We start from the raw sequence: 14,353 nt of genomic DNA on the forward strand, positions 1-14,353 counted from the left end.
TGCGCAACCCCGATGTGGCCCTCAGGCCAAAAAGTTTGCCCACCCCTGGGGTAGGCCCATGTTGGGCAGTCCTCGATCGCCACCGGGCCCCAGGCCTTCGACTGAAGCTGAGCAGAGTAGCCCATCCCTTTCGGAACAGGCCTCTCCGGATGCCTTCCACGTTAGCCCCGTGCTTCAGAGGCAAGCCACCGCTGGGATCTCCGGGCTCGGTCGAGGGAACATTCCTGACGCCAATCACTGCCCAGCGACCACTCGGGGCACAGTCCAGGTGGATTGCCCTTGACGCCGATCAGACTGTCTAGCTGGGACCCATCCAGCCGGGACTCGCGGCACCGCTTGTCCTGAAGGGGCGAACATCGGCAGGACCGCGGCGGGCGTCGCCGTCAATCCTCGGCTTGGAGAGGGTACTGCAGTTGGTCACAGCATGATCATCGACGCCATTCCCACTCGAACTCCCGCTCCAAGTCTCCGTCAAGACATCCCAGCCCCGGGTGTTGATCGCCGGTGTCTCGCCGTCGTGGGTCCACCCATTGAGGCCATTAGTGGAGCAGCTATTACCGTCGGTACCAGTCTTCCACGTCCAGATCGCGGTCCCGTGGCCATCGTAGATCCCGGCACCACCGCTGCTCCTGATCCACGGGAAGCAGCGGATCGTACGCTAGCCCGGTCTCCATCCGTAGCCGTCCTTTGATGGACCAGGCCAGCCAACCCAGACAGACGGTCCCACCAGTGCCACAGCAGGTGCAGTGGCACCGAGCATTGTGGCCAGACGAATGGTACCAGTGGGCACCATGGCCTCCGGCACAGCCCCCGTGGGAGCTCGTTCAGTGGCCGGAGATTCGGAAGCACCATTGGCCTACCTCTCCAGACCCCCAAGATAGGAGTGGATGGGGCGTATGTCCTCGGCACCGTGCCCGGAGTCAGACCAGGTGGTGGACCCTCCGGTGCTGGCCGACACCCAGAGCACCACACCAGCTTCTTCGCCCCGCCCGGAGGAGTCAATTGCAGCCCCGCCCCCCTCCATCCCGCAGGAGGACTCTAGGGCTTACCAAGAACTCTTAAAGAGGGTGGCAGCAAGCTTACACCTCCAGGCACAGGAGATGGAGGAGCCGTCGGACAAAGGCCCGGGTCCTCCTGATTGCCCTGGCGTGGCCCAGGCAGCATTGGTACAGGACCCTTACCGGCCTGGCCACACCTGCTCTCTCAGGACCGGGGCCACCTCCTCCATCCCAACCTAGCGGCTCTTCACCTCACGGAGTGGCTGCTCAGTGGTTAGGTGGAGAGGAAAGGACGTGCTAAGAGCAGGTTCAGTGTGTCCTCCTCGAAAGTAGACGGCCCTCCACTCGCCACGCTTATTTGGCGAAGTGGTCCCAGTTTTCTAGCTGGGCGGCGGACCAGGGTGTCTCCCCGGTGACCGCGGCGATCCATCTTATCCTTGATTACCTCCTCCATCTGAGGGCCCAGGGCCTGGCGCCCTCGTCAGTCAAGGTGCACCTGCAGCCATATCGGCCTTCCATCTGCCGGTGCAAGGGCACACAGTATTTTCCCATGCTATGACTGTCTGGTTCCTTAAGGGTTTGGACCGTCTTTTTCCGTATTCTAGACCCCCCGGTCCCACAGCTGGACCTAAACCTGGTGTTGGCTCGCCTCATGGGGCCCCCATTTGAACCACTGGCCAAGTGCTCCTGGTCTCACCTCTCATGGAAGGTGGCCTTCCTGGTTGCAATCACGTCGGGCAGGCGAGTCTTCGAGCTCAGGGCCCTGATCTCCGAGCCATCGTACACGATCTTTCATAAGGACAAGGTCCAGCTCCTCCCACACCCCACGTTCCTCCCGAAGCTGGTCTCTGCCTACCACATGGGTCAGGATATTTTTCTACCGGTCCTCTGCCCCAAGCCTCACTCGATGTGCAGTGGGCTCTGGCTTTCTACCTCGAGTGGACTAAGCCGTTCAGAAAGTCCTTGCAACTGTTCGTCGCCTCGGCTGAGTGCGTGAGGGGCCAGCCGATTTCCACTCAACGGCTTTCCAATTGGATCACTTCGTGCATCCGTTCTTGTTATGAGCTGGCAGGTGTCCCCCCACCACCCATTGTGAGGGCACACTCGACTCGGGCGCAGGCCTTGTCGGCTGCCTTCGTGGCCCATGTCCCCATCCAGGACATTTGTAGGGCCGCCACGTGGTCTTTGGTTCACACGTTCACCTCGCACTATACGATCGTTCCCCAGACCAGGGATGACGCCAGGTTCGGCAGGGCTGTCCTCCGTCTTGGGAACTTGTGAACTCCTACCTACCTCCAACAAATATAGCTTGGAATCACCTGTTATGGAATACACATGAGCAGTCACTCAAAGAAGAAAAGACAGTTACCTTTTCCGTAACTGATGTTCTTCAAGATGTGTTGCTCATGTCTATTCCACATCCCACCCTCCTTCCCCTCTGTTGGAGTTGTCTGGCAAGAAGGAACTGAGGGTGGAGGGAGTGCACAGCTTCCCTTATACCGTGCCAGGCAGGTGCCACTCCAAGGGTCGCGGGGGGCGCTCCCCCCTACGGGTACTGCTCGGGGAAAAACTTCCGGCAACGGTGCACGTGGCGAGCACGCACACCTATTGTGAAATAGACATGAGCAACACGTCTCGAAGAACACCAATCATGGAAAAGGTAACTGTCTTGTCTCTAAGGCACTCAATCCAGAACCTTTTAATAGCACTAAATTAACTTTAAAATTTTGCTCATTTGAAGACTAACTTTCTTAAATAACTTCTTTAGATCTGCACTGTATGGAGTCTCTTTTGAGGGGTGCTTTAAGAATAAACTTTAGCCTTAACTGTTGTTTTTGCATCTGAGAGAATTCTGGTTCTAGAACAGCATCATCTTTAGTTAAGAAATATGCTCTTGCAGTCTAAATGTCTCAACAATGTTTCTCCTTTCAGGGACTGCATGAAAGGAGATGAAACAGAAAACAAGAAGATTGGCTGCACTGTTAACCTGATGGTAAGAACACTTTCTTTTTGTATTTATTGACCTGTACATTGTGATCCTACACACAGTATTTTAATCTGGAATGGTAAGGTTTAGGTATGATGATCTGCAGAGAGGGTTAATAGCCTCAGCATCCTGCAGCTGAAAATTTAGGGTTTTTCCCATTTTGAATTTACAGCAGTGTGTAGTAAAATGGTTTCATTGAGACAGGAGGCAAGAGAGCACAGCAGATGAGCAAGTGTGACTCTTAGCAAAGAATATTTCTACAGGCATTTTATCCTTTTCCCTTCCTCCTCTTTAATCTCCTCCTGTACAAACACTCCCCCACTCACATCTCCTTTTCTGTAGATTCTCAAGATGGCAGTAGTATTTTTATAGTGCAGAGGGAATGAATCACCAGTACATATTTGTGGGGATTCACTCTTTTGTACCTTACTCTCTCACACTCATATTTATATGGATACAATGGGCCTGATTCTTTTTTCCTTTGCACTCATGTTAAGTTCAGCATAACTTCATTGAAGTTAGTGGAGTTACTCCTCCTTTACACCAGTTTAAATTAATGCAGTATTGGGCCCAATCTTTCATATTATTAATGCACTTTCTTCGAATTATATGCAGTTTCTATTAGCTGCCTGGAAGTAGGGGGTTATTGTATGCTGACAAAGTATCTCAAGATTGTTTCTGAATATTAATTTTCAACTCTTTTTCAGAACTTTTATAAATCTGAAATTAACAAGGAAGAGATGTATATCCGCTACATCCATAAGCTGTGTGACATGCACTTACAGGCTGAGAACTACACTGGTTAGTAATGAATAAGGAGGCTTTCTTCAGGGTCTGGTGTTAGAAAGCAGGCCAGAAGTGTTGAGTCTCCCAGCATTCTCTTTGAATATTCATCAAATACTTTTCTAGGAATTTTTGTGAAGATCAGCTACTGCAGTTAGAAGAGTTAGAAGCCCTGTTGTTTCATATTGTTAATCAACTTGCTTTGATGAAAGCAAGAAACAGACCAGTTTAAGAAACAGACCAGTTTAAGAAACAGACCAGTTTGTAAATTTAGAAACCTAGTGAAGAGGTTGATTTTGAAACAGTACTTCAAGGAAGAAGGGTGTTGAAGGGACCTTGTGGATGGTAGCCCTTTGCTAATATTCGGTATTGGCAGAATCCACATGTTAGTCATGTATCCTATTCAGGTGGTGTTTGTAAGAGAGGGAGAAAACCTAAGGAGAAATGAATCATAAAAGCATTAGCAGTCTGATATGTTGCTATGTTTATATCTCAGTTGAAAGATGAGAATCTATTTTTAAATTATATACATCTGCACAACTTTGGAGAACTTGGAGGAAGTTAGAAAGATGACGTTGAAGGGGAAAGTACAAACATTAGTAAGGTGCTTTTTCCACTTCAGAGAACATTAATCAAGAAAGTGTAATTGACGCTACAGTTAGACAGCAGTTGCGAAAACCCATCATGTTAGCTCCCCATTCCCTGGACAGATGACAGGAATGGAGTCCAACACATTTTCCACTGAATGACCAGGACATGTCATCTTTGTAATGCTGCAACATGAAGTTGTTGATCCACTGACCAAGTAGCTTCCATCTCTCAGATGTTTCAGAAAGGGAATCTTGGTTTTCACGCACTTTGTTCCCCACTGGGTTATTCTGTAGGTAAATTTCGGATCATGATTTGCTTGACAAATCCAAGTGCAAATCAAACCCATTAATTGTATTTATTTGTCGTAATTTACTCAGTCTTCATTGATTGCTGTTCTAACAGAGGCTGCATTTACATTGCTTCTGTACTGTGAGCTACTTCAGTGGGAGGACAGACCTCTGCGAGAGTTCCTGCACTACCCATCACAGACAGAGTGGCAACGTAAGGAGGGGCTATGCCGGAAGATTATCCACTACTTCAACAAAGGGAAGGTATGCCAATTACTGCTCTCCTCCAACATCTTCCCTCTGTTTCCCTGACTTGCTTTTTTCCCTCCCAACCCATCTTTTCAATTAAATAGTATATTAAAAAATCTTATGCTGTCATAAGTGGACCTTCAGCATTGTAGACTAAACAGCAGATAGCTAGAGAGTAGCTGAGAAAATGAATGGGGATAAACATAAAACTCAGAACTAGATGAGTTAGATCCAGAAAAAAGAATCCAGCAAATTCCTGCACCTTCTGTCCAAATTCTGAATCAGCTGGACTGATAAAGAACTCTGTGAATTTCAGTTGCTTCATTTCCAAAAAGTCTCTCTTTGTAGAAAGCTCTGAAAAATTCCACTTATATGTATTGTGATTCATGTTAAGATTTGGTTGTTTTCTGACCTGCAGGGTTAAATTCCACTGACCATTCATATTTAAGTGGCACTGAAAAATAAAGACTAATCCTCCTCACCTCAGCTGTTGTTTTACTCACAGGTTTGGGGTTCCAATTGGACTCCATTATCCATTCACTGCCTCAGAACAAAATGCAACAACTTGCAAACGTCACTTATTTGACTTCTCTTTCCCACAGTAAATAAACAAATTTTAAAATTACTGTAGTGATATATGAGCTATGATCTCTTATGTTATGATATTTCGGGATGGTTTCATTAGGTGAGTTTTAGAAGGTATTTATACAATTTTGTAAAAATTAAAGACCAGATTATCCCCCCGTCTACATTATCTCCATTCTCTAAAAACTCCTGAGTCTTAGCTCCATAGGGCAAGACTAGCAGAATTCCCTGAGTTTTAAGGATTTTTTGTTGCTGGTGGGGTTTTTTTTCATCCAGGAGGGCAGTGAATCATAGAATCATAGAATATCAGGGTTGGAAGGGACCTCAAGAGGTCATCTAGTCCAACCCCCTGCTCAAAGCAGGACCAATTCCCAACTAAATCATCCTAGCCAGGGCTTTGTCAAGCCAGGCCTTAAAAATCTCCAAGGAAGGAGACTCCACCACCTCCCTAGGTAACGCATTCCAGTGCTTCACCACCCTCCTAGTGAAATAGTGTTTCCTAATATCCAACCTGGACCTCTGCCACTGCAACTTGAGACCATTGCTCCTTGTTCTGTCATCTGCCACCACTGAGAACAGCCGAGCTCCATCCTCTTTGGAACCCCCCTTCAGGTAGTTGAAGGCTGCTATCAAATCCCCCCTCATTCTTCTCTTCTGGAGACTAAACAATCCCAGTTCCCTCCGCCTCTCCTCATAAGTCATGTGCTCCAGACCCCTAATTATTTTTGTTGCCCTCCGCTGGACTCTTTCCAATTTTTCCACATCCTTCTTGTCGTGTGGGGCCCAAAACTGGACACAGTATTCTAGATGAGGCCTCACCAATGTCGAATAAAGGGGAATGATCACGTTCCTCGATCTGCTGGCAATGCCCCTACTTATACAGCCCAAAATGCTGTTAGCCTTCTTGGCAAAAAGAGCACACTGTTGACTCATATCCAGCTTCTCATCCACTGTGACCCCTAGGTCCTTTTCTGCAGAACTGCTACCTAGCCATTCAGTCCCTAGTCTATAGCAGTGCATGGGATTCTTCCGTCCTAAGTGCAGGACGTCTGCACTTGTCCTTGTTGAACCTCATCAGGTTTTTTTTGGCCCAATCCTCTAATTTGTCTAGGTCCCTCTGTATCCGATCCCTACCCTCTAGTGTATCTACCACGCCTCCTAGTTTAGTGTCATCTGCAAACTTGCTGAGAGTGCAGTCCACACCATCCTCCAGATCATTAATAAAGATATTAAACAAAACCAGCCCCAGGACCGACCCTTGGGGCACTCTGCTTGAAACCGGCTGCCAACTAGACATGGAGCCATTGATCACTACCCGTTGAGCCCAACGATCTAGCCAGCTTTCCATCCACCTTACAGTCCATTCATCCAGCCCATACTTCTTTAACTTGGCGGCAAGAACACTGTGGAAGACCGTATCAAAAGCTTTGCTAAAGTCAAGGAATAACACATCCACTGCTTTCCCCTCATCCACAGAGCCAGTTATCTCATCATAGAAGACAATTAGGTTAGTCAGGCACGACTTCCCCTTGGTGAATCCATGCTGACTGTTCCTGATCACTTTCCTCTCCTCTAAGTGTTTCATAATTGATTCCTTGAAGACCTGCTCCATGATTTTTCCAGGGACTGAGGTGAGGCTGACTGGCCTGTAGTTCCCCGGATCCTCCTTCTTCCCTTTTTTAAAGATGGGCACTACATTAGCCTTTTTCCAGTCATCCGGGATCTCCCCCGATCGCCATGAGTTTTCAAAAATAATGACTAATGGTGCTGCAATCTCATCCGCCAACTCCTTTAACACCCTCGGATGCAGCGCATCCGGCCCCATGGACTTGTGCACGTCCAGTTTTTCTAAACAGTCCCAAACCACTTCTTTCTCCACAGAGGCCTGGTCACCTTCTCCCCATATTGTGCTGCCCAGTGCAGCAGTCTGGGAGCTGACCTTGTTCGTGAAGACAGAGGCAAAAAAAGCATTGAGTACATTAGCTTTTTCCACATCCTCGGTCACTAGGTTGCCTCCCTCATTCAGTAAGGGGCCCACACTTTCCTTGACTTTCTTCTTGTTGCTAACATACCTGAAGAAACCCTTCTTGTTACTCTTAACATCTCTTGCTAGCTGCAACTCCAAGTGTGATTTGGCCTTCCTGATTTCACTCCTGCATGGCTGAGCAATATTTTTATACTCCTCCCTGGTCATTTGTCCAATCTTCCACTTCTTGTAAGCTTCTTTTTTGCGTTTAAGATCAGCAAGGATTTCACTGTTTAGCCAAGCTGGTCGCCTGCCATATTTACTATTCTTTCTACACATCGGGATGGTTTGTTCCTGCAACCGCAATAAGGATTCTTTAAAATACAGCCAGTTCTCCTGGACCCCTTTGCCCTTCATGTTATTCTCCCAGGGGATCCTGCCCATCTGTTCCCTGAGGGAGTCAAAGTCTGCTTTTCTGAAGTCCAGGGTCCGTATTCTGCTGCTCTCCTTTCTTCCTTGTGTCAGGATCCTGAACTCGACCATCTCATGGTCACTGCCTCCCAGGTTCCCATCCACTTTTGCTTCCTCTACTAATTCTTTCCTGTTTGTGAGCAGCAGGTCAAGAAAAGCTCTGCCCCTAGTTGGTTCCTCCAGCACTTGCACCAGGAAATTGTCCCCTACGCTTTCCAAAAACTTCCTGGATTGTCTGTGCACCGCTGTATTGCTCTCCCAGCAGATATCAGGGTGATTAAAGTCTCCCATGAGAACCAGGGCCTGCGATCTAGCAACTTCTGCTAGTTGCCAGAAGAAAGCCTCGTCCACCTCATCCCCCTGGTCTGGTGGTCTATAGCAGACTCCAACCACGACATCACCCTTGTTGCTCACACTTCTCAACTTTATCCAGAGACTCTCAGGTTTTTCTGCAGTTCCATACCGGAGCTCTGAGCAGTCATACTCCTCTCTTACATACAATGCAACTCCCCCACCTTTTCTGCCCTGCCTGTCCTTCCTGAACAGTTTATATCCATCCATGACAGTACTCCAGTCATGTGAGTTATCCCACCAAGGCTCTGTTATTCCAATCGCATCATAGTTCCCTGACTGTGCCAGGACTTCCAGTTCTCCCTGCTTGTTTCCCAGGCTTCTTGCATTTGTGTATAGGCACTTAAGATAACTCATCGATCGTCCCTCTTTCTCAGTATGAGACAGGAGTCCTCCCCTCTTGCGCTCTCCTGCTTGTGCTTTCTCCCAGGATCCCATTTCCCCACTTACCGCAGGGCTTTGGTCTCCGTCCCCCGGTGAACCTAGTTTAAAGCCCTCCTCACTAGGTTAGCCAGCCTGCTGGCGAAGATGCTCTTCCCTCTCTTCGTTAGGTGGAGCCCGTCTCTGCCTAGCACTCCTCCTTCTTGGAACACCACCCCATGGTCGAAGAATCCAAAGCTTTCTCTCCGACACCACCTGCGTAGCCATTCGTTGACTTCCACGATTCGACGGTCTCTACCCAGGCCTTTTCCTTGCACAGGGAGGATGGACGAGAACACCACTTGCGCCTCAAACTCCTTTATCCTTCTTCCCAGAGCCACGTAGTCTGCAGTGATCCGCTCAAAGTCATTCTTGGCAGTATCATTGGTGCCCACGTGGAGAAGCAGGAAGGGGTAGCGATCCGAGGGCTTGATGAGTCTCGGCAGTCTCTCCGTCACATCGTGTATCCTAGCTCCTGGCAAGCAGCAGACCTCTCGGTTTTCCCGGTCGGGACGGCAGATAGATGACTCAGTCCCCCTGAGGAGGGAGTCCCCGACCACCCTCCTCCTCCTCTTGGGAGTGGTGGTCGTGGAACCCCCATCCCTAGGACAGTGCATCTTTTGCCTGCCAATCGGTGGAGTCTCCTTCTGCTCCCTTCCCTCAGATGGGTCATCTAGTCCACTCTCCACATTAATACCTGTGGAGAGAACATGGAAACGATTGCTCACCTGTATCTCCACTGCTGGTGCATGGACGCTCCTCTTTCTCCTTCTGGAGGTCACATGCTACCAAACCTCTTCACAATCCTTCTGTCCCTGCTGCGCCTGCTCTGAATCTTCAGAACATTGTGGCCGTAGAAGCATCTCCTGACGTCTGTCCAGGAAATCTTCATTTTCCCTTATGCAACAGAGTCGATACTCGTTTCTCCAGCCCTCGAACCAGCATAGCTGCAGCATAAAGCACAAACACCTCTGCACCATACAGAGAACGGGATTAATATTTCATTTAGTTCCTCATTGGCCACGGTCAGTGAAAGACCTGTACTTTGGCAAAGAAACATACTGCATGTAGCTATAATGGGAAAAGTCTATCCTCAATTTACTGGGGGAAGGGAGTGGCGTATTTACAAGGAGTTTGTTACACTAACAAAGAAATACTTTGTTCTCAGGGTAGTGTTCTTGTATAGTAAAACTGACTCTCACCCCCTCTATAAAGCTTCAGATATTCTCAATACTGTATTTAGCCAACTACATTCCACAGATTTATCAACTTCAGCTAGTATCTCAGGACTACCTGATTAGGCAAAGAGTACAGAGAAGTGGGCTGTAGTCCACGAAAGCTTATGCTCTAATAAATTTGTTAGTCTCTAAGGTGCCACAAGTACTCCTGTTCTTCTTTTTGCGGATACAGACTAACACGGCTGCTACTCTGAAACCTATATATAAAATAGTGTATTCTGTAACTGTTAAAGGTTAGTAAGGTCTTGTTTGAGACATTATCAATTGTATAAGACAATATAACAAAAGTACTACTGGTTCTTGCACTATTATGCTTCTAGTGTTCTTCCAGATGGATATTTATGGGGTTGTCTGCTGTATGTTTGCTTCCTTTTACCTTAGACAGTAACTGAATCACTGAATTAGCCTCCCAAAACAAGTATTTTTTTCCCTGAGTATGTAGCTCAGTTTTGCTAGAAACAGGAGTAAAACTGAAATGCCTTGAGCAGCAAAATCCTTTTGACACTATTCAGCACATTTTTCCATTGCTATGTAGCAGGGCTCAGGTCAGGGAATAGCAGAATTTTGCAGCTAACCATTTCTGTGAGCTCTTTTTTTCTGGGTGGCCAGAAGCCTTTCTCTGTCTCTACAACCAGTGGCTGCTATTGTGCTGCTTGCTGTAATTTGTTCTGTCTGTCCTTTATAAGGGTTTCCTTAGCAGCATTCTAAGGGTGAGATTCTTAGCCTCTTAACACTGTGTAAAAGGTCTGCAGTAGCATAAAGGGGATCTAAAACCCCTGAATACAGCCAGAGGAGAATTCCTCCAGCACAGAAATTGAGGAAGACAACAGCTATGGCTGTTTTCTGAGGACCCCCTTGCAACCATTGACACGAAGGGCATGCCAGGGGTGGGCTGAGGACAGGAGGGGTGTTTCAGGGCAGCACCACAGCACATAGCACTAAGTGATTGTGGGTGGTGCTGCTGCCATAACTTAGACAGCCCCTACATGACTGTCCAAGTTATGTCAGGAGTCACTTCAGCCCATGGAGCAGCCCAGAATTGGAAGGGCACGAAGGTGGCTTAAAGCCACATTAACACCCACCCACATTAACACCCAGCAGAAAAGATGTTTTTTGTTCCATCTCTTCCACTCTGTCCTTAATGGGTTTGTATCTCAAGAAGCCAGTAGTGCTAAGATTTTAAGCACTGGATTGATTTTCTAGGTCTAGTCTGCTATTTGTGCAAAAACCTTGTTTTAACAGATTTTTTTAAATCTCAAGGATCTCAGTCAACATTTTGTCTTATAAAACTCCTTGTGTACCATTTTCACATATGAAGATTTCAACTTGCTCTCAGTAAATGTGAATTCTAGTGATTCCGCCTTATTTCTCAGTATTGAAATACTTCATCTCGGCTTGACTGCATCTTATCTGCATTTTTTGACAATGATTCTAGCAGCTTCCAGATTGTAACCTCTCCAGTTGCAGCAGAGCTTGAGAAAGAAGAAGGGAATTCAGTAAAGTCACCAGATTCTTGCTGGCAGACATTTTTTGTTCTTTCCTCTGTCTGTTTTGTTCTTCCCTGAGGTACAGTTAATTGGTATGTTATTAGCCAGGGTCAGAAATGTAACCTTTATGCTGGAAATCAAGATTTAAAGAGATTTTATTTGCTATTCTCAGACCCAAATATTCATTGACATCACCTTAAAAGCTACTGAGACTTTGTTAGTTTAAAGACAGTGAATGGAACAGACTAAATTTGATTCATTCTCTTGGTGGATAGAGATTTAGAATTAAGCAGCATTTTGCATCAAGTCCACTGCTACCCCCCATTATTAGCGATATTTAGCAGCCTAATGAAGCCTATCCTGTTTGTGACATCTCAGTATACATTCTTCTCCCTTACTGTTTTGAGCAGGGGTGCACAAAGCCAGATTTTCAAAAGAGCACATGTTCAAATACCCAGAACCCACAGCTGGAGCTCAGCTGACATCTATCCTCCAAAATAAGTAGCCAAGTTTCCAAAAGAGTTCAGCATATTGAGTTCTGAGGTCTTCTGAAAATCTGCCCCCAATTGTGCATGCTGAGCACTTTTGAAAATCTGCCACATAAATCCACTGCAGCTCATGTAAATAAATGTTGCAATTTGTGAATTTTGAGATTTGCTTTATCAGTGCCTCCTGAGTGTGTTTAGTGTTAATCAGTGTAGAACTGCTGGCACCATAGAGCAAGGTTGTAATAAGGGGGTAGATGAGAGATGCTCAGCAAGTGAAGGAGGCTGTAAAAGGTGAAAACAGATCAGGCACAAGGTGAGTGGAGGATCAGGGTCAGATGAAGAAGTCATGGTGAGAAGGGGGAAAAGAGAAATGACATCACAGAGAAGACAGGAACTTGCACAGGGACTACAGCTAGAACTCAGATCTTTGATTATATAAAATTACAGATGGGTCTCATTTAAGTCATAAATTTTAATCAAGGGGATCTAATGTTTCAACGGTCAGTTACAGCACCACACTTGAGTTGTCTGTTTATTCTCTCTATATCCTTTTCAAGTCTACACTCTCCCTCTTCCTTTCTCTCTTCTGTAAAAGATGGAGACAGTAGTCATATCCTGGAGCTTTCCTCCCTGGTATCTCAATTTGTAGCTACAAAATGTTCACCCAGTGCAACAGAATATCTCTGTGTTGAAAGCTAACCAAAAGAGAGAGCTTGATTTAGGATGACAGGTGTAATATCAAAGTATATTTGACAGAGCTGGTAGAAATAATGAAAACTGAGATACAATTATAATAGCATTCAGATCACAGGAAAAAAGGGAACATGCAAGCAGGAGGGGAAAACATCTATAGGGTCAAGTCAGAGGAATAGCTTCCATTTTTTCACTGTCCTCTGTCTAAAAGTAGACATTAGACATTCATATAAGCTTCAGTTGTAACATCCCAGTTGAATCTCTGAATCTCTGGATTCAGAAAACGACTCTTACTCATAGACTCATAGACTTTAAGGTCAGAAGGGACCATTATGATCATGTGGTCTGACCCCCTGCATGCTGCAGGCCACAAAACCGTCCCTACCCTTCCCTTGACTCTGCTGATGAAGTCCCCAAATCCTGTGTCTTGGTGACTTCAATTGGCAGAGAACCCTCCTGCTAGCGATCCCTGCCCCATGCTGCGGAGGAAGGCGAAAAACCTCCAGGGCCTCTGCCAATCTACCCTGGAAGTACTCCTTTCAAACTGTTTTATAATTCATTTTTCTGCTCTGTTCTTTTAGATAAATCCAGAATATCTGAGGAGGCAAAGGGTCCATACATTGAAGTTTAAAAATGTTTGTGTGATAAATAAAAAATAAATGCCATTTGGATTGCAAATATAAACGCTTAACCATGTAATGTTTGAAAAGGAAATTTTTGGCCTATAAGAATGTATCAGTTCATTTGAATTGGAAACAGACAGCAAAGATGCTATTGTTATGAGATCATAAAGCCTGAGTGATATTCTGAGCACCCAAGCAACTGGTCTTCCAGTTGGTTTCCTGTTGTGTTATTGACTATCTAAATATAACTCATGTCCTCAGTGCAAAAGATTTTCGTCATTTAAAGCTATATATATTACCACAACAACCAAAAAAGACCCTGAAAAAGCTGATATGAAGAATCTTATGTTAGTTTTTGCCATTCACAAAAGATAGAGAAATTTAGGATGGTTATTTTTGTTTTTTTAATTCTTGGATTTATGCTTTCCTTTCTAAATGTTCCCGAGATCTCACTTACCATGTTTTGAGCTTCTTCAAATAAAAGATACAGCATCTCTCAGTTCTTCTTAGAGTGCTGTCCCTGTGGGTGCTCCACTCCAGATGATGGCGCATCCCGGTGCCGTTGATCGGAGATCTTCGATAGCAGTGCCTGGCCAGGACGCACATGCTCAGCTGCTGTCTCGAGGTCTCGTTAGAGTCTGCCTGAGCCCCCTTCTTGTTAGAGTCCCATGCTCCCCTCAGTTCCTTCTCAACTGTCCTCGGCTGAAGACGGGACTCGGGGCAGTGCTGATCCTCTTCCCTGGTCTCTGAAGGAAACAATTACAAAGAATATATAGTTAGTTAGTAACACCCTTGTTGTTTCCCCTACCTTAGAATAGTTAATTAGTTTAAAAAAAAAATTTTTTCCTCAAGCTTGTCTCCCGCGGAGACACTCTCCCCCGGCATTCCTAGTTCAATGCTGCCAGGGGCTTCAGGATTCAAGAAATGTGCTTCCTGTCAGGACTCTATGCCAAGGTCCGATGGACACTCATGTTGTGTGACGTGCCTCGGCGAGACACATGTCCCTGCCAAGTGTGTCCATTGCACGAGCCTCAAAACCAGGGTTCGTCATGACAGGGTCTGTGGTTGAAAATGCTTCTCATGCAGAAATCCCTGCAGCCACCTCTGGAGACAGGCAATGTCAAACCCTCTCCCTC

At 46.4% G+C, this 14,353-nt stretch overlaps 1 protein-coding gene across 14 annotated transcripts in view; it reads left to right on the forward strand.

The window, feature by feature from the left end:
• The window catches only part of DOCK3 (dedicator of cytokinesis 3), a 642,920-nt gene that overhangs the window by 562,804 nt on the left and 65,763 nt on the right, over window positions 1–14,353 (forward strand). For all 14 annotated transcript variants that reach the window (XM_065551338.1, XM_065551344.1, XM_065551339.1 and 11 more), the window contains 3 exons: window positions 2,931–2,991; window positions 3,693–3,786; window positions 4,762–4,910. In XM_065551338.1, coding sequence (XP_065407410.1) covers window positions 2,931–2,991; window positions 3,693–3,786; window positions 4,762–4,910 — 304 coding nt within the window. The remainder of the gene's footprint in view (window positions 1–2,930; window positions 2,992–3,692; window positions 3,787–4,761; window positions 4,911–14,353) is intronic.

Source organism: Chrysemys picta, chromosome 7 (genome assembly GCF_011386835.1).
Source record: "Chrysemys picta bellii isolate R12L10 chromosome 7, ASM1138683v2, whole genome shotgun sequence".
NCBI classification, from domain to species: Eukaryota; Metazoa; Chordata; order Testudines; family Emydidae; genus Chrysemys; species Chrysemys picta.